Source organism: Nannobrachium achirus, assembly GCF_963921795.1.
Source record: "Nannobrachium achirus genome assembly, chromosome: 13".
NCBI classification, from domain to species: Eukaryota; Metazoa; Chordata; class Actinopteri; order Myctophiformes; family Myctophidae; genus Nannobrachium; species Nannobrachium achirus.
The window spans coordinates 33,610,481-33,635,223 of record NC_137833.1 but is presented as its reverse complement, the minus strand read 5'-3'; the positions used below and the strand labels follow the sequence as shown (position 1 = coordinate 33,635,223).

Below are 24,743 nucleotides of genomic sequence, written 5' to 3'. Positions count from 1 at the left end.
AGTTTTCAGATATCAGATTTAAAAGTTAAATAACTACAAAACTACAAAACATTTCAAAGTAAAACGTTCAAGCATGTGTGTCCACAGTTAGGTGAATTATAAAAAGTATGAATGGAGTTTCTAGGTGAACGTGTTTTTTTTACGCGCACAAATCTGCCATTGAGCCCCATGTTAATTTTCTGAATTTTGTAAAGACTATACATCTCTAAAACCATGAAACATTTCGAATATTCATTTTCAGGCAAACATTTCCACAGTAAGCTGAACACGATAAAGTCTGAACGGTGTTTCTAGGCATACATTTGTAGCTCTAGTAGCCTGCCAAAGTTTGTGCTTTTTCTATTGACAATGCATTGGGCGCTTAAAGTTAAATATTTCAAAAACTACAAATGATTTCAAAGTAAAAGTCTCAAGCATGCATGTCCACAGCAAGGTTCAATTTTAATGTGTGATTTTACTTTGAAATGTTTTGTAGTTTTGGAGATAATTAACTTTTAAAACCCACATCTGATAACTTTGGCACCTCACTGTTCCTTCATACTTTAACTTATCGACTTCATTCAATATTCAAAAAATCAACCTTACTGTGGACATGTATGGTTGGGATTTTTACTTTAAAATAATGTGTCGTTTTTGAAATATTTAACTTTAAGCCCCCAATGCATTGTCAATGGAAAATGTACAAGATTTGCCAGGCTACTAGAGCCACAAAGTTACGCCTAGAAACACCGTTCAGACTTTATCGTGTTCAGCTTATTGTGGAAATGTTTGCCTGAAAATGAATATTTGCAATGTTTTGTGGTTTTAGAGATATAGTCTTTACAAAATTTGGAAAATTAACATGGGGCTCAATGGAAAATTTGAGCACCTCAAAAAAACACGTTCACCTAGAAACTCCATTCATACTTTTTACAATTCACCTAACTGCCGACACACATGCTTGGAACGTTTTACTTTGAAATGTTTTGTAGTTCTGGAGATATTTAACTTTTAAAACTTGAATCCGAAAACTTTGGCACCTCGCTGTTCCTACATATTTTATCCGAGCAACTTGATTCGCAATTCAAAAATCCCACCTTACTGTGTACATGCATGCTTGAGATTTTTAATTTGAAATAATATGTAGTTTTTGAAATATTTAACTTTGAGTGCCCAATGCATTGTCAATGACAAGGGCCTTTAAAGGAGAGAAATAATCAACACATCAGTGTTAATTGCTCAGAAGCAGAGGTGCTGAAACTGGGATTTGATCCCGCAACCTTCTGATGATGAGTCAAGAGCTTTACCAACAGAGCTAACACAACTCATAATTTCATGCCCAACGCATTTATAAAAACGTGTTGAGTCACCCATGTATATGTTTGCATAGAAAATTCTAAAGTAGTGCATCATTAAACTCTGGGAAGACTGTGGTTTGAACATGAAAGAACCAATCATTAAACCACTATACTATCTCTCAGGCACTCTTGGTATGTGTCTCTTATTTAACATTAACTTTTTTTCCCAGTGCCCTCAGTTTCTGACAGGTATAGTAAAGTGGTCTAATAATCTGACTGTCAGCAGAGAGGTTCCATATACATATTTAACCATATTTAAACCCCAGTCTACCTGTAGTTTTGATGATGGAGTACTTTGGAATGTTCTTTGTAAAGCTATATGCATGAGTAACTCAAAATGTCTTTGAAAATGCACTGGGCACCCTGGGTATGTGTGTATGGGTGGCTTAGATGGAAAAGCTCCCGACTCGTCATTAAAAGGTCATGGGGCATCATTGGCACCTCTGCATCTGGACAAAGAATTTGATGGTTTGATTTTTCTCTCCTTTGAATGTCCATTGCCATTGACAATGCATTGGGCGCTTAAAGTTAAATATTTCATAAACTACCAATTGTTTCAAAGTAAAAATCTCAAGCATGCATGTCCACAGCAAGGTGGAATTTTTTAATTGTGAATTAAGTTGCTTGGTTAAAGTATGTAGGAACAGCAAGGTACCAAGGTTTTCAGATTTCAGATTTAAAAGTTAAATATCTCCAAAACGGCAAAACATTTCAAAGTAAAACGTTCAAGCATGTGTGTCCACAGTTAGGTGAATTATAACAAGTATGAACAGAGTTTCTAGGTGAACATGTTTTTTTTGAGGCGCACAAATCTGCTATTGAGCCCCATGTTAATTTTCCGAGTTTTGTAAAGACTATATCTCTAAAACCAAAACAGGTATGTGGACATGCATTCTTGAGATTTTGTAATAATTTGTAGTTTTTGAAATATTTTACTTTAAGAGCCCCATCCATTGTCAATGACAATGGCCTTTTAAAGTAGAGAAAAATCAAGCCACCAGTGTCAACTGCTCAGATGCAGAGGTACCAGTGCTGGGGAGAGATCCTATGACCTTCTGATGATGAGTCAAGGGCTTTTCCAACAGAAGTATCACAATTCAGGATGTATGAGGGCCGCTTGTACTTTATAAGTACCTTATACTTTCGGTCAAGACCCACACTTCATTACCTTCGGTGAGAGTAGGAACGAAGATTGATCGGTAGACAGAGAGCTTATGTATTTTTTCTTTTTTGAAGAGTGCTGTAAACACTGAGAATTTATTTAATTTCTATGTATTTCTTTCTTTGCAAACTGAGACAGGGGTAGGACTCGATAAGATGCATTATGCTTCTCCCCATCCTCTTTTCCAGCATCTTGGACACTTTACTATGTCAAATGGACTTGACAACTTGTGCCTTGACTTTTTTCTTTTAATTGTGCCTTGCTCAAATTGCACTAGTCTAGTGTACATTGTATATATATTTTGTCATCCAAAAGACCTGGAAATAAACAAACTGAACTCACGTATATTCCCTATGCTAGAAGCATCAATGATACGGATATAGGTCAGGTGGACACTAGTAGCTCGATGTAACATTTGGACCAATTTTGACCAAATAGCATTTTATTTTTTAGTAGCAATTGTAGAAATAGTAGACCTCAACTGTCAAATGTTTAAACATGTAATGATCATGTACACTTTTTTACTTAAGACCATTTTGTTTTTACTTTTAGGACAAAATAGCCAATTTTACAATGAGGTGCCCCGATGGTTTGACCACCTGACCCCGTTACCCATCTAACATGCAATGCTTGAGTGCGGACTAGCCAACACCAACTGGGGACTCCTGAATGGCTGCCCTCCACACCCTCCTGTCTAGCAACAGGGTCTTGAGCTCTGCAGTGTCGTTAGCTCTGCTGTCGTACTGCAGTGTCTACAAAGAAAGACAAAGACCACAGTGATGTGTAGATGGTTTATTTTTAAACATACATGATCTTTATTGAAAAATAAATTACAGTGAATAGTTCTCTTTTCTTCTTGAAAAGGCGGACAAAGTATCTCCAACCCACGCAACACTAAATAAAATGCTTACTCCGCACGATGGAATCCATGTGCTCAGGCCACGATTCTACATAAACCGTCCAACATGTTGAAAGCAGGGTACTACTGAAAATTGTACGGCAACAAACATAACATCCTTTACATAATGTAGCACTCATTGATTTAAATCAGAAAGAAAGCCACCGTCAATTTCACTATAAAATGTATACAAACTTTATTTAAATATTCAAATGTCACATACATGCCCTGTTTGTCATACACAGAAAATGAGACTGTACAAGACTGGCGCTTGATGGAAGACAGCTGTGGAGGGAATTAGTTTGATAGAGCTTTTGACATAAGTGCCATTACCAGTAGTGCCGTGTTGGGGTTCTCGAGTCTAGTTCATGGAAATCTAACAATCGTGGATCATTTCACAGACGGTTTCCTCTGACGGACAAAATCAGAGTAGACCTTATTGCTAAAAGGGCTTTCAAGAATCCCAGCTCAGAGAGACAATTTTAACAATTTTGGGAATCTCAGTCTGTCATGTGAGTTCATGACTACAATCAACTATTATCAACTAAACGGGCTGCAATAGTAGTTCGATTAAAGAGAACTCAAAATTCCCAAACACTGATTAATTACACATCCAAGAAACATAACATACTGAGAGATGTTCTATACGTTCAGGCAAACACTGTCCAATCACTATGAGCTGGAGTTCCAAAAAGTAAAACCACTTTCATTTTACAGACGGATGAATTACGATGCCTTTGCTGGTCAATATACTTTGGGAAACCCAGGATGAGAGGCTTTAGCAAAGGCAGTGGAACAGAAACGTGGTGTGAAATGACAATCCTCTCTGGGCTTTAAAAGGGCCTAGCTAGCTTTAATGCTGTACAGCAGCTCTCAACAAGCATGCAGAGGGTCCACACTGGCCCACTACTTAATAACACTATAGGCCAGATAAAATGTGTCAGTTCCTCTAAAACAAACAAATAAAAGAAAACTTCAGCTTAGAGGCTCAAGACTTCCTGCAGAGCTCCTCTGGGTTACAGTCATGACATATAAAACCACAGTCCAGAATTACCACAATGCCATTATGCAAGTTCTTTATATGCCATAGTTGGGACTACTCTCAAACATAGTCAGGGGACAAAAAAGGTTAAATGGAGGACAAATTACACAAATTCCTTCTTGTGGAGAGAATTAGGATCATCCACCTTCATACAGTACCTGGTCAATCCATACTATTCAGAGTTGGGGGAATACTACCCCGACTTCAATATAGCACACAAGTCCATGGCGAGGTTGGTGCCAATTTGCTTACAATTCGGCAGAATCAGGTAATGTTTCCATAAAGGTTTGATAACTAATTACTTCCAGTTCCAGCATTTACTTACAATTCTTGGATAAGAGGCCCTGTCAAATATGCTGAACTATAAGTGAATTGAGGTCAGCTCTGAACTCTCTGGTGGCATACGGTCATTTTAGACGAGACATGTTTCCTGTGACCGTTTGAACCGTGGAGAGGAAGGCTTTCAGAATGCATTCCTTGTTTTATACAGCTGCTGGGAGCTGTGACAGTTATCCCTGAAAGACTGCTGAATCCTCAACGAAGTGCAGTTAAGCTTATTGCTGAACGTCAGACACATTATGTACTGTACATGTCAGTAGTGTAGAATCGTGTGTGTGTGTGTGTGTGTGTGCGCATATCAGTCAGCATACAGTTACATAAATTATGACATGATTTGCTGGGATATGTCTAACGCAACATGGCACATTGGAGAAGATGACAAATGGTTCAGGTCCTGTTTTGCTTAAGACATTACCCTAGACAAATTACATTTCTCCTCTTCTCCTGGTAACAATTCGTGATTTGTCCTCCCGGCCACCAGGGGGAGGTGGTTGTGTGTGTTTAGGCCCAACAACAGCAGACAGAACAGGAGGACAAGGGGAGAGGGGGGAGGGCGTTCGACTTTGGTTTCCGAAACAGTTCCACAGTTGTAGGACCTCAGCACATGGAGCGAGTGGGTGGGCAGGGGAAGAGGGGAGGGGGTGAGAAGCAGCAGGGACAAGGGAGGGTCAGTGGGACTTTAGCCTGGTGTTCTGCGAAACCTGTTCTGTCAAACTGGCTCTGATGGAGTTGACCACCGTCTGCCTGACGTTATCTTCCATATATTGTTCGCTTAACGGCTTCAACACCTGCACGAGATTAGAGGAGGTTGAGGAGGTGTGTGGGAGGGGGAGGGGACGGGGACGGGGGGGACGGGGGGGGGGGAGAAGAAGAAAAGGGGGTGGGTGAGTGAGAGGGGAGAGACAAAGGAGTCTGGTGTGAGAACCGATCAAATGGACAGATAAACACCCACCAGAATGAGCTCAATAAAACGACACCAAAAAGGAACTGAAAGAAAGAAGGAAAAGGTGAGGGAGGAGAAAAAGGTGAGGAACATAACAGGATATAACTCTCCAAACATGCTGGGGATGGAAACTCAATATGACTGTTTCAACGAAAACCAAACTATATTACATCACCACACAAAAAGAAAATAAGAAAAAAATTAAAATAAACCCAGACACAACCCCCCCCTTGACTCACAGTCGCCGTGACTGGAAGAGGAGCCAGACAAGGCATCCATCCATCATAAACTATGGAATAAGAAGACATTTAAAAGCCGTGGGGTAAAGCTCCATGTGCGCTTGTGTCCCTGAGATCCTGAGGAGGAGCCAGGCCTGCCTGGCGTCAAGTACTGAAACCTGTTGGGACTGAGGATGAATAAAAGTTTGCTGAAGGATTCGATGCAAGAAAAACCTAAGTTTGACGGCTAGTCCATAAGGTCGGCACGGGGGCGGACGAGCCGTTAAAAGTTTTTATTGGCTCTTCTTGAAGCTGTGGTTGGCCAGCCCTCCGAGGCTGTGCGGCGCTGCCGCTCCTGGTAGCAGCGAAGGGAGGAGAGTGGCCGGCCAGGCCAGGCGACTGCCGACGGGCGCCCATAGCTTGGAAATCACCTGAGAGACAGCAGGGAAGGGATCAGAGGAGTTAAAACACCGGTAGCTGGACAAAGAAAGAAAGGTGGTTTAGATGGAATGTGTCGGGGGCGGCGGGAAGGGTGTGGTTGGGGGCCGGAGAAATGATCGTACAAAGAAAGGGAGAGAGAAGGATGGAAGGATGTGGTTAGGAAGAATGATTGTGGGTAAAAAAAAAAGAAAGTCAAGAAAGTCGAGTGGTCAGGACACAAGAATTATTTGGAGGAAAAATAAAAAATAAATATAATAAAATCAGTGAGACGGGAGCTGAAACGCCTCTCACCTTTCTGCGAGTCCTCTGTTAAGCAGGGGAGCAGGGAGGAAGGAGCAGAGGAGGGAGTGAGAGAGGGAGAAGTAAAGGAGGAGGATAAAGGCCTTTATACACCAGAAGAATGTTTATCAATCTTATAATAAATCTGTTCATATTTCACATATTTCATAGAGTTTATACATCATTCATGCAGGTTGATACTTTTATTGACATTATTTGATCTTACTTCCGGGAGGGATAAAGCGATGTCGCTTTATCGCTGTGTAATATTTGCGTGTGAATTTAACTCATGACAAACACTTCTAAAACATTATTTCGGGTGAGTTAATAATTGTTAACTGCTTCTGGTGTGTAAAGACCTTAAGGGAGAAGGGGAGATCAAGTACCATTTCTACGATTTACAACTTTTTTTTCTTTACTGCCAAACAACAATTCTAACGCAACACTCTTCCAAGTCTATGTTCAGAACACTTGGACCCCCTGCTGCTTCCTACAGTTAAATCAGCAGCCAATTGGAGGAACAGGCAGGATCAAGGGAGACAGTAGGAGCCGACTGGCTCAGAGTGAGAGGGGATCGCTGGCAGGCTGAAACGTTGATGATTAAAGGAAATGAAAGAACAACTGATCCAAGTCTGTAAAAATAAAATCAGAACCAACTACAACATAAGTATACAAAAGTATAGAATATATCTATAAAGTTATAATATAGGAGGTGATTTCAGAGAATTTGGTGCTGGTTGCTGAAAAGGACAGAGTAAATTCAAACAGCGGTCTACAAGTAGACAAACATGCATACAACTGGTCAACCATAGAACATGAGGCAGACTATATACACACACAGAATTCTTATATACTGTATTCTTATAGCAGAAACTAATTTGTGCTAGACTTCGACCTTACCCAAAAGCTCAACTATAACCATAATTGACCGTGAACAGATTTATGTAAATGATGTCTGTGACCTCCATCCTCGTGGAGGCAAGAAAAAATTGATTTAATTTTGCCATTATTAAGGTCAGTTTATTCCAAGTTCTCAAGAGCTGACACGCACACACACACACACGTGATGACCCACCTGTTCCCAGAGCGTTTCGGCCACCAGGTCTATAATCGTCCCCAACTCGCGGAACTCTCCAGAGTACTTGACGTAGGCCCAGGCGCAGAGAGAAAGCAGCGCCACGCCCATGACCATGTTGGCGAGCACTGCCACCGCGGTGAGGCCAATGAAGCCCGTCACGCCAGACACCACGTAGGTGACGAACATGACAGCAAAGAGTGTGGCGGGCGTGCGCGCCGCGTAAAAGATGTTCTTGCCGTCGTTGTGTTTGGAGAAGTTAGCGAAAGCCTCGTCAAGCTCCCCTTCCAGCTGGTTCTGGTAGCGCTGGCAGAACTCATCCCCGCCCATCTTCTTCACCGAGCGGAAGTGGCGCACCGAACACTCGCGGGCCTCGTCGTGGCAGCGCTCCAGATCGGCCGGCGCGATGTACGGCTTGTCTCCACCGCAGATCTGAAGTTGGGGTTTGAGGATTAGATAGAACTTTATTTATCCTTCAGGAAATGGCTTCATATTGCTTAAAAAAAAGAATAGAAACCAATTCCCTTAAACACACACACACTCAATCAAGATAACACATAATGAGTATAATACATATAAAGTGACAATGGGTATCTCATATTTGTATAATACATATAAAGTGACAATGGGTGTCTCATATTTGGTCATCTAACAAGAGAGGAGGGGGGAACAGCTTTATGGTGGATGTTTATAGCTGTGATACAACAGGGAGTCATTCATTTAACACGGTGGCATGTGGAGCTCTTCTGATATTCGTTGGGTGCATGTGCCACCCAACGAATATCAGAAGTACAGTACAGTACATTTAACTTCATGCAGTCGGATGCCATACAGTCTAGCAATTATTATCTCCTCGCTGAAAATAGCTGATTTACAAGCTCACAATGCGTCACTAGCTTATAGATCCATTTTCACTGAATGTTCACCCAAGATAAGGAGGGTTCATATTGTCAATAGATCATTTCAAAATAAATACAATGGGTTTGAAGCGTGGTGTAAAGTAATTATGTAGATATCGCCAGCCGTTATGTGTAGCAGTTACCCGGCTTATGTCTGTGGTGTGCAGAAGAAAATGTTAATGTCACTCCGCCACCTATAAAAATCCACTTTCATTAGATAGTGTTAGTCCTTCCTTACCTGCTCCATGTTCTTGCTGTACAAGTCTTTGGCTCCTGCCACAGCGGTTAGGTTATTGGCTTCTGCTGTCGCCTGGAAACAAAGGAAAGCTGTTCAGGCTTACAAAGCAGAATGGGAGGAAATGGAACGTGAAATCTTGGAAAAGTAGCCTTGTTAAAAATACATGAAGAGTAGTGATTCTCAACCTTTTATGGATCAGAGCCCAATTGAAAAACTTGAAAGCGTTTGTGGCCCACCGGCACCCACATGAAGTATTCAAACGGGTGGGCCACATGCATTTCCAGAGCATGTTTATTTTAACCCATTTAGGCCTAGAATTATTGAATGCTTTAAATATTGAAAAATAGCTATTTTTGAAAAAGTCGTGAAAATGCGTGCAAATCTTTGAATATATGTATTTTTAAAGCAAACGTTTGTAACTCAAATTTTGCTTCTGTGGGGTCCCTGGAACTAAATATTTTGAGATGGGGGTCCGTGGCCAAATAAATATCAGTTTGGGGGTCCATCACATGAAAAGGTTTGAGAACCACTGACATAGCAGTCTCTCAAGAACAGACTAACTGAGCTCCAGTTAAGTGAAAAGGACCTTTTCTTTGACGATGGCTAGCCAGATTGCTGACATAGAAACATAGGTTTTTCAAAAAACCTTAGAAGGATTCAAAAGACACTTATAGAATGGGGTCAAAATTCAAATTTTCACGATTTTTCAAAAATAGCAGATCTACAAGCTCGCAGCGCGGCACTCTGTGCCGCACTGTGAGCTTGTATATCTGCTATTTTTGAAAAATCGTTTCATTTCAATAGTTAAAACATAAAATAATGATACACACAATACTGTGTACCCGTTGATCAATCAATTGTGTTCCATGGAACCAACGTGAGTTCTTATTTATTGGCATCACTATGTAAATAAATTGTTCAATGTTTGAAATAATAATAATAAAAATAAATACAAAATCTGAATGTTATGCCAATTATTTGGGGGCACACTTGCAATACCCTCAGACAAGTTTAGATCCATTGCATTAGACAATCTCAGGACAACAAACCTGTAGCATAGACTTGGGATGAGGTAGCTCCTCTCCTTGGTAGATCTTGATGTAGGCCTGCAGGAATAATGGAGATTAATAATAGAACTATTTATGTAGTTTTTACGGGGTAATAAAGCAAAATATGGTAAAGATACCAATATGTTAATGATATTGGTGTGCGTGTGTTTGTTCAAATCGTTATTTCAAATCTTTATTTCAGACCCAGGGAGATAAAACAACAATACAACAATGTGTGTGTGGGGATTGCCATCTTCCTGTGGGCAATCTTTGTCTCCCTGATTGAGTATGTTTCTATTGACAGCAATATTCTAAACCGCATTATTATTTGTTACCTTGACCGGCGTACGGTCAAAGTCGAGAATAATTGAATTAAGATGTCAAGTATTCCAATTGTAATAACATTATTGCAGGACAATTTAGATATGTATACTAGAGCCCGACCGATACCATATTTTTCGACCGATACCGATATCCCGATGTTGGAGAGTGCTAGACACCGATACCGATACGATACCGATGTTTTGTAAAAAAAAAAAAAAAAAAAAAGTTTTTGTTACAAAACATTAACTCAGTTACTGCCAATTAAATATGCCTTCTTTGGGTTCTCCCTGCCAGCCCTCTCCATAGACTTCCATGTAATTTATAGTGCACAGATCATGCACGCCCATGCACAGATCATGCACCATGTTTGTGCAGGCTGTTCACAGCGTTCAAACAAAAAAAACAGATTGGAAATCCGTTCAGGCATTCTTGAGATAATAGCCATTATGTTTTACATGTTATGTAAGCAAAGATGGCTATCCTGTATGAAAGATGGGGTTGTATGGGGGTGGAACATGCAAAATCGCGATTAAAATCATGTTTACTAGATTTAATGGGGTCCAAACATTTTTTTTTTGTTTTTTTTCTAAGTAAAAGTCGATTTAAGTCGTCTGGCAGGGAAGTCCATAGTGAGAAAGTTGATCTAAAAGTCGTTTGGCACTGTATGAGTTAAAAAGGTTTTTTTTTTTAATGTTTTGTAAAAAAAAAATGTTTTTTTTTTTTTTTTTTTACATACAAGGTTTCCACCAGACATTATATAGCCTATATGGTTCTGTATCCGTATATCAGACAGTTTGAGCAGATTTCATTCCAATTGGTTGTATGAATTTTACAGGCCAACCTGACCTGGCGGAGATATTCCCCCACGCAGACATTATATAGCCTATATATGGTTCTGTAACCGTATATCAGACAGTTTGAGCAGATTTCATTCCAATTGATTATATGAATTTTACACGCCAACCTGACCTGGCGGAGATATTCCCCCATGCAGACATTATATAGCATATAGGCCTATATGGTTCTGTATCCATATCTGTCAGTTTGCACAGATTTATTTATTATTATTATTATGCATAGTATATAAATGAAGCCAGGCAGGGCTGCGAGAAACCCTAACTAATTTGTTTTAAGGTCAAAAAGTAATGTGGAGTAGCTTAACAAAAAAAAAAAGAAAAAAATAGACGATCTACAAGCCCACAACGCCTTGCCGCATGACAAGCTGAGAGCTTGTACATCATGGAGACGTTCGAGGATTTTAGGGACCGTCAACAAATTACAGATTGCAATTTTAAAAAATACAACATCTCCTTGACAAAAGCACATGGAAAGACCAAAAAATAAATGGTGTGCAAGGTGCATCGTGTAGCCATGGGCCAAGAACATTATGGTGTAATTTGGTAATTCCAGGTGCTTTTGTCTAGGAGATGTAGCATTTTTCTAAATTGCTATCTGTAATTTGTTGACGGTCCCTACTCCCACAGCAGCAACAGGCAGCAGGGAGCCTGTCTCCCCAAGTAGCTAAGCTAAGCTGCTAAGTGCTAACCCAAACTCGCTCAGCTCTGCAAAGTGCAAACATGGAGCCACAGATAAAACCACTACCAGTACCACACCAGTCTCAAATCAAAACGTTTTGAATGTCATCTTGTTAAATGTACAGTACATCTAAGCATAAGCATTATGTACAACTTCTGCTACAGCAATGGATGTCTGCTGCGTCTGCTGGGTAGAGCGACCGTATTCAATATTATATGGATTATTATCATGTTTCTTCATATGGATGGATTGGCTATGGAATCAAATGGATCATTATCATATCTTTTCCATACGGACTGGTCTGGATATCAAATGGATTTTTTTTTGCGATGCGTCCCACGGTCCCAAAGTCTCATAAACATCGATGGAGAAAACATTCTGCCAACATGACAAGAAGTAGTAAGTACATATAAGCCTATATCTGCAAAGGATTATATCAACAAGGTTTAGCCACGCCATGTGTTGGCTTGGCTGACGTCAATAAACAAAAACCTTCACTGATCACGGTGCAAAAATGGAACCAAATGGACCCATTTGCACCTCTTCCATTTGTACACACTGAGTTACATACCCATAACATTTGGTTCCTAACTATCATTTAGCTGGGGACCCCCTGGAACTCCCTCGAGGACCCCCTGTCCCCTTTGTGGATTTTCACATAATATTATGTGACATAATTAATGTTACACTCGTCATCAGTTCAAGTCAGTGCGGCCTTTATGGGTGTTATATTGCCCTCTGCTGGATAGTTATAGTACTGCAGCTTGGGTTTGCCTGGTTGAACAAGGCAGAAGACGCTCTATCAATGAATATGTCACTTGTATAAAACATCGGACATCGGTGAAATAATTCACCGATGTTCGATACCCCTCCGATACCTTAAAAACGGCCGATATATCGCCGTTACCGATATATCTGTCGGGCTCTAATGTATACACCTTCATCAAACATTCGGTTGTGTTCGATGAGGTCCTGTGTTTTTGGAATCCAATACACAAAACTGCTTGGTCCACGTAAGAACTTGGATGTGGTAATATCTACAGCAGGGGTTTTCAAAGTGGGTGACGGGGCACCCTGGGGTGCCGCGACGGCAGTCCAGGGGTGCCGCGAGATAATTTGATAATATTTGGAATTTATTTGGACACTTGAAAAAATATTTAGTATCATTTTAAACTTGAAGTACAAAGTTATTTTCAGTCAGTTCTAACCAAAATGGCTATTATCTCAACGTTTTCCTCGCAACATAATCACTAATATATCGTCACTGTCGGGCAGAAACCTCGTATCTCCAAGTTTGAAATGTGTACGTCTTTTGGTAAAGCAAAGCCCTGCTTCATCATACAAGACTGTCGCACAAAACTAGTGAAAACAGCCGATCTACAAGCACGCATCGCGAGGCGTTGTGTGCTTGTAGATCGGCTGTTTTCACTAGTTTAGTACATTTTATAGATGATAAACAAAACGAACTGTTTTGGACATACAAGATTTCCACCCGACAACGATGATATGCTATAAATATAAGGTGCTAGGAGTGAAAATTATAATGTAGGGGTGCCTCGGATTAAAAAAATATTTATGGGGTGCCCTGAGACAAAAAAGTTTGGGAACCCCTGATCTACAGTCATTTATCAGACTATGCTTCATAGTAGTATGTTTTTTTTTAATAACCCAGGTAAGCAGCTTAACACTTATGTTGCAATGATTTTTTCCGGCCAATGTCCCGCGTTGCCATGGTTACCATAGACTTCCATGTAATTGTGCAAGTGTGTAAAAAGTGCACGCCCATGCCTAGATGATGCACCACGTGTGTAGATGCTGTTCACAGCTTTCAAACAAAAAAATCCGCTTGGAAATCCATTCAGGCATTCATGATTTATCAGCCATTATGTTTTCTTCAGATGTAAACAAACATGGCTGCCATGTTTGAAAGAATGGGTTGGTATGGGGGTTAAACATGCAATTTCGCGATCGCGATCATGCCTAATACATTTCTGGAGGTCCAAAAAAAAAATTTGAAAAATTTTTTTTTGAAAAAAAATAAAAATAAAAAATTCAAAAACGGCCCAAACTCGGGAAACTCGGGGTTGGCACAGCACTAGTACCAATACAAACTCGGGAAACTCGGGGTTGGCACCATATGTGTTAATATCATATTTTTTATATGATTCAAGATTTAAGAGTTCTAGTTCTTGGTGTGGATGGTGGCCATTTAGGCCTGTAAATGTAACCGTAAACTAGAAGAATATGACATGAAAATGCTGGGACCTTGAAGTACTCGACGAGGTCTCTGCACTTGACTTTGCTTCCTCCGATCTCCTTCTCCACCAGTCGGTCTGGTGCCAGCAACAGAGGAACCAGTTTGGAGAGCTGCCGTGTGAAGTCCCCATCGATATCTTAGTAAGACACACACAAATGCAAATGGAACAGGACGTTATATTTAGTAAAGGGTTTGATTCTTTAATCTTGCTATCGAGAGACCGCAAAAGGACTGGAGGACATCTATTGCAGGGTATTTATTCATGTAAGTATCCTCTTCTATAGCCTACCTAAAAGATGACAATTATTTTTCGATAACTCTCTGAACACAAAATGTATAATTTCAGATTATATATTTTGTGGACAAATTATGAATCTGTCTGTTACTTATTATTATTATTTTTTAAATATATTTATGTGCTCACCAAGTATACTCGCTCCTCACAGTCAGTTGGAGTCACCGAGTTTGTGATGCACAACCAATTTCGGTACAACTGACGACCTTTCAATTGCATAGAACAGGCTCAACTCGACTACTTGTACAAATACAAATTTGACTAAGCTTACAAATTTGACTAAGCAACTTTCACTTGAAGTTAAGTAATATTTGACCAGAAGTATCTATACTTCGACTGAAGTGCTGGGGTTGAGTACTTTGTACCACTAGTTGTCACAGCAACGTCCAAACCCCATGTGCAGCAGATATGCTAGATAATGCTAAACTAAAGGCAAGCTAATGCTCCTACGATGTCCATCATTGTCTTAACGCTTCCAGTGCCAGCCCCTAGATGGCGCCGTTGGAATGCCAGACTTTCTCCCATAGGCGAGCGCTTCAGCATCCAGGGGCTCACGTTGCAGTGACGCGCGTGCTCACGTTCGTGCACATCATGGAAAGGTCCCGGATGTTAATGCTAACAGAATAGCTATTCCCATCTAGTCATTTTAAAGATCATTTTTAGGCGATTTCGCCGTAAATAAACCTCGGCGCGCATCCCTAAAAACACAATCCAGAGATATGGGCCTCCAAAGATGTGGTTTTTCATTGGATTCGGCGGCGATTCGCGGCTACGTTCGCGGCTCACGGCCGGCATGGCTTCCCCAGGATTTGGACCACTGGATTTTACATTTAGGCCCAGGCTTCAGAAGGCCTCGGATCATTTTATTCATTTCATTAAATATCCCGAACATGTTCGGGATAGGCACACTGGACTACGTTCCGGAAGCGGCGCTGAACATTTGGTGAACATTGGGGGTCTCAAAAATGTATTTTAAACCATTTTTAATGGAATATATCGTCGGACCATGTAAAAGGGCTAGCTGGCTAGCGTAGGACGAGCCAGGACCACCCACGACTATACAAGCAGCTCAGGGTAAGTCAATTAATAAAAAAAAAAATTGTATTGGACTGAAAATATCCCGAACCTGTTCGGGATAGGCACTAAATGAGTTAATATCCCTCACAACCCTTTTTTTTTTAAATATTGTGTTATTTAGAATAGTGAGATAAAAGTGGCATGTGGTGTAGCCAACATTAATTACTTAAGCTAACATTGTCCACTTGGCTTCTTCTTGAGTTGCTCAACACATCAAAGGGAAAATAACAGTTTGACAATTTGACTAAAGGAAGTGATCTATTAGCACAACATCAGCACTAAGGGCCCCAGTACCACGCTTAAAAATCCAGGGGATACACTAGTGTACGTATATGGTAGTTAGTAGATGTGTGCCCACCTTTAAGTCGTCCGTCAAAGTATGGGTTGGTGGCCACCTTGAGGCCGGGGTGGGGCAGCAGGAAGCAGCCGATGTTGGAGAAACAGGAGTGGATGTGTTTCCTCACATTCTGCAGCTCCTCGTGTTGGTTCTGCTTCACCTGGAGGGAAGGTTGAAGGGCAAGTGTTTTCCGCTTAAAACAAATGACTTGTACTGCGTTTGTCTGCTGAACATGATTGATGAACAGTGTAGTTTAGGACATTTCGTAACAAGCTGCACTGTTGAGCTGCAGGAATACACGGATACCAGTAAGACTCCCTAATTGGAGATAAGCGACCGTCACGTCGCATACACAAACATTAGAAGGCAATCGTAGCCAATCAGGAGGGAATATGGGAAAAGATCCATGTTGATGACATGAATTTAGAGATACTGTGTACCGCTTTGCGTGATTTTAGACCAAAATCTGTAGGAGCAGTGTCCAAAAATGTGAAATCAGCCTGATGGTGGCACTAGAAGAGGGCCATGTGAGAAATCAGGGGCGGAGGTTGTGATTTGCCATCCAAGGAGTGCGTGTTCAAAGTTTGGCATCGACAGGGCCAACGGTGCCAGAGATAAGAGTAGGGGCAAAAGTGTCACGTGACGTTTCGGACAGTTCCTTACCTGCAGCCGTTTCTCCAGGAAGGCTTTGCCCCCCTCCATGCCATAGTCATGCTCATAAGGATAGCTCCAGTCTCGAATCAGGAACATCAAGGACTGGAACACACAACCCATGGAGTTACAGGTCAGACTCAGTCCGAGTGGTCAAATGTGATTTATTTTGGGTCAATGCTGGAGCTTGTGGGTAAATGTACAACACCAACCCAACACAAATCAAACGTCAGCAGAATAAGAACAGTACCTGGAAAGGTTTCTGGTAGATCTCTTCCAAAGCCAGGCGTCCATATTCTGTAAAGAGCTGCAGAACAGAGACAACATTAAGAGCTGGAGCGTGGATGAATGACAAAATTACGATATTGATGTAATTCAACAATATACCATTCCCTGTGTCCATTTAGGGAATATAAAACATTTAAGAAACAGAGATAATGGGTTGATAACCCAGCAAATGCCCGGTTGATTGTACCATAAGACAACAGGACACTGACCTGCAGATGTTGGAGGTCGTCCTCTTGTATGTTCTGGGAAAGATTGTAAACCTGAAAAACGAAAAAAAAAAAAGAAAAAAAAACATGCCATGAGAGATAAAACTCATCTATAAGAAAAAGAAAAAAATAGAAACAATATACAAACAGAGATGCTTTTTAAATCACACCTGTACAGAGCTGGTCATGGTGCTGAGGGCGAACACAGTAGCACAATCCTTGATGGTAGACTGGCTGTCAAATGCCCCCTGTGTGTCAACTAGCAGCACTGCAACCTGGAGGGTCAAAGGGAGAGCATTTTAACAATAATGTTAAAATGCGTTCAGCAACAATCCGTGTCAGAAAGGTACTGGGGTAAATGGAAGAAAAACATCCCTTTAAAATCTCAAAATGTCCCCGATTTCTTTCCGGACTGTAAGTGCGGTCATTAAACAACACTTACAGTGGTAACTCTTAGAAAATGTATCCATTAATGACAAAAGAGTGGGAAACGTTCCTACGCTGGCTAATGTGTCTATAATAAATCAAAAACTGTGTGTGTGTATGTGTGTGTGTGTGTGTGTGTGTGTGTGTGTGTGTATGTGTGTGTATGTGTATGTGTGTGTGTGTGTGTGTGTGTGTGTGTGTGTGTGTGTGTTCAGACCATGAGGGTCTGAAGGTTTGGTTGTTCATACTTCCAGTTGCCTGCATTAAGCACCCAGCTGCTTCACAAATTGACGGATTGAAAGCATGTGCAGGATTTTGTCTGTGTGCTTATGCGTCTGCTGCAAGTACATTGCAGTGAACTCCTTGCCGCACAACAATTTAATTTCAAAGACAAAACAACCACACTGGTGATTTTGAAAAGATCATTTCCACAATCTCAAATCTTAATGAGAACAGAACTGTCCCAAAAATGGCACTCCTCTACATACCATTTAGACCGGAGGGCAATTCTAAAAAAGCCTCAAATTCTAACAGTTTTCTGCTTTTGAATGGGTTTAAACACATGATAGTCAACTGTCATCCTGACCTCCCACACCTGGTTGTGCCCAAACTGCCCATATTATTTGTCTCTGAATCAATTTCTATAACCTTGTCAAATGTCAATACATTAGTTCCGTTCTCAGGATTGTGATGCGTGTCTGACTACAGTCGGCGCCCACCTTAGTGCCGTCAGGCTTTTCGACCACAAAGACCTCACTCCACGCCTGGATGCCTGTTGTCTCTCTCTCACAGCCTCCCCTCCAGGTGAATCCTGTCAGGGGCTCATCCTCCCCTCCTATCCACACCTTATTCTGCTGTTGTGGGGGAACAAGAGGGATGACAGGGGAGAATAACATTTTGATAATTAACATTAGTTAAATTAACATTAAGGCATGGGTCTTCAACAGGGGGTCCGGGACCCCTAGGGGGTCCTCAGAGTTACTACAGGGGGTCCCCCAAATCTTTGAGTGATAGAAAGTTTTTTTTCTCCTATTTTATATAAACCACTTGAACCCTAGTGTCCATATTATGTGAACTTTAGCGCTGCGAGGCGTTGTGAGCTTGTAGATCGGCTATTTTCGGCAAAGAGCTTTGGTGTAGAGGAGAAAATAAGCAGACTAAGTACATACATAGTGAAAGGTAAAGTTTATTAAAGGGCCATTTCACCTCTGGGTAGGGTTGGAGGCGGTAACCGCCGTACCGCGGTGTCATTGTGCTTACCGCGGTAAAAAGACAAAAAAAAAGGTCTATTTTTTTATTGGAAAACAAGCGAGTTTTAAAACGGGGGAGAAGCGAGGACCGCATGCGCTCCATGCCGCTCTGCTCTGGGCCGTGTACCACACGTTGGAAGCCACATACGTCACTCAGACACAGACCTGCACACGCGTGATTCCTAAACCCACCAGGCTTGAGTTAAGACCCGCCTCGTGGAAACGCGAGGACTTCCAGGAGTGAGGCGGGTCTTAACTCAATCCTGGTGGGTTTAGGAATCACGCCCTGCACACAGTGCACAGAGCAGGGTACGGAGCACAACTCTATGACGGAGCAGCATACACTTTCTCTGTAATCCACTCGACACAAGGATGTTAATACATACCTTGTGTTGTGGCATATCTTTTTTTATTCATACGGATTACTGGCGGAGCGCGGGCCGCGTGGAGTAAAACCGAAAATGAAACTATTTTACTTTCTCCACCGCGTCGCACGTTGTGCCCCGTACGGCGCGTCGGCGATTTTATAACCTTTTCTGTCAAGTCTTGTAACTAAAACCTGCATATAGCAGCACTCAATCACTGCGATTTGAGAGTTGAGACGTGACGTGAGTTTACAGAATCACTGTACACGATCTGACTACCCTTCCTCTTCTGGTTTGTTCACACAGCTGTTCGTGTCTGAAAAGCCCAAGTAGCTAGCCTACGTTACTATGGTAACCCAACTAAAAGCTCAGAACGCGTCGCGGATGCGATGTGTTGTGAGCTTGTAGATCTGCTCCTTTGAAAGCCAGACCCGCTGTGCTCTACAGAGAAGTATAACTCGGGCAGTCAGGCTGTGTCTCCTCTCCACTGTGGAGAGGCGACTTTTGGGAAGATGATTGCAATATTTTGGCTTATCGCCAAAGCTTAATTAATAGATATGGGGGTGCGGTAATTACCGCAGTACCGGCGGTAAATGGGAAGACGGTAATCGCGGTAACAAAATGTCCATACCGCCCCAGGCCTACCTCTGGGACAACCCAATCTTATTTTACTGTTGTTTGGGAGACGATCAACACAATCCTGAGTTATTTTTTGTGTTCAATCTGTGTGTTGAGATTGAGATATTTTAGTATTTCAGCATGTACTAGTGATGTGTTTTGCATCATATGATGCAAAATGCATCACTAGTACATGCTGAAATACTAAAATTCGAAAATACACAGATTGAACACAAAAAATAACTCAGGATTGTGTTGATCGTCTCCCAAACAACAATAAAATAAGATTGGGTTGTCCCAGTGGTGAAATGGCCCTTTAAGTATTGACGGTTCAAGTGGTTAAATATGGAATCTATGAAAAGGTTGTGGGGATCCCTGCTTCATCTCTCTCTCCCAACTAGGGGGTCCTTTGCCTGAAAACATTGAAGACCCCAGCATTAAGGATTTCCTGTGTAGAACAGACCATCCATATTCTTACTTTGAATAACAAAAGATGTGGATGGTAATGGTTATGGTGAAAAGTATCTCCCAAAATAAGATTAGCGCTTCATACAGGGTTAAGCCACACACGCCAATTATGATGGCACGCTTATTCACTGAAGCAGTAATTTACTCAAAATAGCAATGATGTGTAAACAATTGCTAGACCACACTGTGGGATGTATGCCTATGGCATCATCAATCACCAGCAACCATACCGACATCAATAAATGCTTTCATAGTGGAGTGTTTTGAATTATTTTCTAACATTAAATGACGTGACACCAACTTAACTTCAGAAGTACAAATACACAACAATAATGTTTTATCAGCAGGCATAAAGAGTATTACACAGAGAATATACATCAGGTCCCAAACAAGAGAAAAGCTCCCGTCTGTGAACACTGCATCCACCATTGTCGGTCCCTCTCCAGGGCAGATTTCTGTTCACTTCAAATAGGGACACATAATGGCAAAAGTGAAAAGCAAACAGGGCCACAATGTTTACAAAGGTGGCCAGACTGATCACAATATGAAAATGTTCAAACTGCCCTCAAAATCAAAGCACTGATTTACAATGCAAAGTATGTCTAAACAATGATTCCTGGTGACTGGGCTTAGGCAGGGCAATGCTAGTCTGACTTGTCTGCAGGCCTGCAGTCTCATTTTCAGTGACTGTGAGACTGTGGAGAGAAATCCTTTTAACACAAGCTTGTACTTATGACCTGCACAGTTGTGTTGTTGTTTTGTTATACAAGTATAAGAAATATAAACGTAACAAAGTTATACAAGCATAGTTGTACTATGTTATGCACGTCATCTTCTCAGAAGAAGCTGCTGCTGCTCCTCCTAACAAAAAACGGAGCAGCTTAACAGATGGCAGGTTCAGCCTTTCGGTTGTGCAAGTGTGTAACTGTGTGTGTGTGTGTGTGTGTGTGTGTGTGTGTGTGTGTGTGTGTGTGTGTGTGTGTGTGTTGGTCGTGTGCGTCCAGCTGCTCCATTAACCTCTGAAGGACTGGTTAATACTTCCAGTTGTCTTACACTCAACACCCAGCTGCTTCATGGCTTAACGGATTGAAAGCTACAGTAGTGCAGGATTTTGTCTGTGTCCTTGTGGGCTTTTTGGGGGTGTTCCTATTAGGCGGGGTGTTTGACTGTACTTGTGCTGTACAATTGACTAGTTTGCAAATCCCGCCCCATTCTGCCCTGTTACTATGATGGGACATTTTCCCTGGGCAGATTGTTTTTATAGTGGCAGTGAATGGGATTTTTTTATGTTTTCATAACCTCATTACAGCTATATAAAGTACCAAAGGAAAAACATCTAGGTGATATTAATAAAAAGGGAAGACAAAGGTACAGTAGTTACATTGCAAAACAGGGGGTTTCCCCGAAAATATATGTTTTAATTTGTTTAATCCCAGTGGGACAGAATCACTATTGCAGATTCTTTTATAGTGGAAGTGGATGGGATTTTTTTTTTGTTCATAGCCTCATTACAGCTATATAAAGTACCAAAAAAAAACACATCTACGTGATATTAATAAAAAGGGAAGAAAAGGGTACAACATTTTACATAGCAAAACAGTAGTTTCCCCCCGAAAATATATGTTTTAATTAGTTTAATCCTCTGGATCAGAGAGAGAATAGAAATAGAAATAGAAAGCGCATTGAATCTTGGGTAGGAAGAGGAGAACTATAATCTGTTCTCCTCACATACACGTAATTCTGCCCATTTAAAATATATGTACCCAATCGTAACTAGTTAGACCATTGATAAGGTCCATGTGAACTAGTTTGTTGAAGCTTATTCATTATGATGAGCGAGATCGCCCCCTACTGCCGCGGCCGTACTGGACGAAGGTCGTGCTCCGCACTGCGGACAGTTTTTGAAAGGCTGAAGCAACATTCTCCACTGCACAAACTCCACCCCCGATAGCAAAAAGTGAATGTTTTTTCTGGTTGGCCAGTCAGGGAGTCTCAGGGACCAATCAGAAGGCTGACAAAAGGTCTATTCTTTTTAGTTTTGACTGTACTTGTACAGTTCATGGAATTACATTGCTGGTCGCTCTTATTCATTAGGTTTGGCCCCATTTTTTACATGAAGTTTTATTTTCTTCATAGTCAGAGTTACATATCAACTCAGAGACAACCCAACGGATTTTGGTTGTCCATATACAGTTACTGTTCTTTCACATCAGGATGATGTATTGATCACTAGACTCAAAATCTCCCAGATTTCCACCTCATCTTATTCATCACACAGAGTGTTTGCATACCATAAGGGCTGGAATGCCCGGATGTTAAAATAGGGCAAAGGAACCAATAAATGTTTAGTGTTCTTTGCGGTTATTGTCTTTGCGTGATTATGCAAGCGTGATCATTGCAAGCCGGTGTGTGATATAGGCAACAGGCTCAGAGGTGTAAACAAAAGTGAATAGGAGGAAGGATTATGTTCAGGGCTAATTTCCGTCTTAAAAGATTTTATTTTAAAACGGCACACGTGCCTAAGGTTGTCTAACCCTAATTATCTCCACTAGGCTGAGGGCAAGGGGGGGGGTATGGCTAATCCTGCAAACTACTGGACCGATCAATGAAGAATTGTTTTGGAAATATTTGGTGGGATCAGGCTGAAACCATGCCCACATATGGACTCACACATCATAGACTGGACACCTGGCCAGGGGGATACACATTACACAAGCATGCACTTCAGTGATCACATGCACCTCTCTAGTAGTTATATTTCCTGGCCAAATTATAATTTTTTCCACAAGCATTATTTCCATTAAACAGCTTGCCACACAAATATTTCACTTCAAAGACAAAAAAACACTTTGATGATCTTTGGAAAGGTCGTTTTCACAATCAACAAGATCTGCACTCATCCACTTAAAACATAATGGTCCTTGTGTTCCAAAGATTTGCGCCCATAGTAATTAGCGTTCCCATTTCTTGCAAGAAAGCTATGAAGGAGGGACTTTGGCTGAAGTTCTCTTCAAAAACGGTAGGGTTGAGACAAAGATTTGGTAACTCCGATGACCTCATAGGACATAGGGGTTCCAGAGACCCTCTGTTGAAGACTCCTATTTTATGTTATTACTGGGTGTGCTTCAATTGTCTGACCTGGTTGTGCATGTAGCGCAGCATGAAGTCCAGCAGGAAGGACTTGCCCTTGCGGAAGGCTCCGGCCACAGACACCACCACCACGTTGAGGTCCTTCACATGGTCCTGGAGCAGGATCTTCTCCAGCGCTGCCGTGTCCAGCTCAAAGTTATGCTCATCTTCATCGGCCAGTACGATCTGGATAGGCCCAGCCTTGGGCTCCTCTTCCACCTTCATCTGAGGCAAACACAGTTTTGAAAAATAAGGCTTAGCCTGGTTTTTGATATAGCAGCGTTCTAAATCATAGCCTTTTTTTGCTAACAGCTCCTACGTTTCACTGTGTGTGTCAGACAAAATTAGCATATAAAGAAACTGACATCATGGACAGAACGGCCCATACAAGGAGATGCATGTGTGTCATGTTTGCACCTCTGAAAAAGCATTACATTAAATGCATTCACTTGATACTTGTGTCATTCTAGTCCTCTTGTGGAGACTTGTGTAAGAATAAAGGCCATCAAAAAGGCAATTAAGGTTTGGTCAAGTTATAGCTCTATATTCCGTTAGTGATAGTTGCATGCTGTAGTGTTTTTTCAGTAACAAGGGTTGCTTTCATTTTCTAATGGGTCACCAATTTCACCCAATCAGGAATAACCCGTTTATCAGCAGCTTAAATTTTATAGTGCTCCAATTCCAATGTTGTCTGCTCATGTTAACTTGTTTATCCACTATCCTGTAGTTCTTTCTCCTGATAGGATAAAAGTTGTATCCTAACCTAACCTGTATGTTTTTACAGGAGCTGGAGAGACGCCGGTTACTGAACAAACACTGTATAGCAACAATTATTGTGAGCAATTTAACACTAACACCTTTAAATGCATGCATTGTAAAGAGAGGCGTTTGGGAAGAGGAATTTACAAATACTAATAACAGTTAATCCAACAGTACATTACAGAGTACTCAATCTGTTGACTGCGATATGTCTTAAAATGGTAGAGAATGTGGTTGTGAGATAAAACAACTTAGTGTAAGAGTCCCATTCAGCCATGATAGCACTCAAACAAAAACGGTGACTGCCCCATAGGTCGAACTCCCACTGGGTCGAACAGCGTCGGCAGGTTAGATAATCACCAGCGAGCATCGGCAAGTTAGATAATGACCCGCGTCGCGGTTACTGAGGTTAGGTTTAGGGTTAGGGTTAGAGTTAGGCATAGTTTTACTGAGGTTAGGATTAGGGCTTGGGTTAGAGTTTGGTGGTCGATCCAAAGGGTGTTCGACCTAATGACAAAAATAGAACCTCTGTTCGAAGTGGAGCTATGTGTGTGTGTGTGTGTGTGTGTGTGTGTGTGTGTGTGTGTGTGTGTGTGCAACAGCGCCCCTCCCTTAACATGTGTGGTCAGAAAAGGTTACTGCAGGCTACAGACAGACAGACACGGAGACACGGAGACAGACAGACAGACCCACACACACGGCCACGTATAGGGAGCTTGTGTTCCACACAGCTCCAAAAACAGAGGATCCAACCATTATGTTCAATACCAAACACTCTGTCTGTTAAAACCCTCTAAGGCCCACGGTTGTAATATTACAACGTTTGTATTTTATCCA

General features: G+C 41.5%; 1 protein-coding gene across 4 annotated transcripts in view; it reads right to left on the bottom strand.

Moving 5' to 3' along the window:
* Nucleotides 1–3,276: 3,276 nt before the first annotated feature.
* LOC308297649 (atlastin-2-like) overlaps nucleotides 3,277–24,743 on the bottom strand; it is a gene marked incomplete at its 5' end in the record, with an annotated part of 37,359 nt that continues 15,892 nt past the window's right edge. For 2 of the 4 annotated variants that reach the window (XM_080741164.1, XM_080741166.1), the window contains 12 exons: nucleotides 3,277–5,566; nucleotides 7,735–8,166; nucleotides 8,872–8,943; nucleotides 9,921–9,977; nucleotides 14,046–14,173; nucleotides 15,768–15,906; nucleotides 16,410–16,502; nucleotides 16,648–16,704; nucleotides 16,895–16,945; nucleotides 17,062–17,166; nucleotides 18,037–18,171; nucleotides 23,157–23,372. In XM_080741164.1, coding sequence (XP_080597290.1) covers nucleotides 5,447–5,566; nucleotides 7,735–8,166; nucleotides 8,872–8,943; nucleotides 9,921–9,977; nucleotides 14,046–14,173; nucleotides 15,768–15,906; nucleotides 16,410–16,502; nucleotides 16,648–16,704; nucleotides 16,895–16,945; nucleotides 17,062–17,166; nucleotides 18,037–18,171; nucleotides 23,157–23,372 — 1,605 coding nt within the window. In that variant the 3' untranslated portion in view covers nucleotides 3,277–5,446. Of the gene's footprint in view, nucleotides 5,567–5,600; nucleotides 6,371–7,734; nucleotides 8,167–8,871; nucleotides 8,944–9,920; nucleotides 9,978–14,045; nucleotides 14,174–15,767; nucleotides 15,907–16,409; nucleotides 16,503–16,647; nucleotides 16,705–16,894; nucleotides 16,946–17,061; nucleotides 17,167–18,036; nucleotides 18,172–23,156; nucleotides 23,373–24,743 lie in introns of those variants that run through there. The other 2 variants (XM_080741165.1, XM_080741167.1) reach the window with 2 other exon arrangements.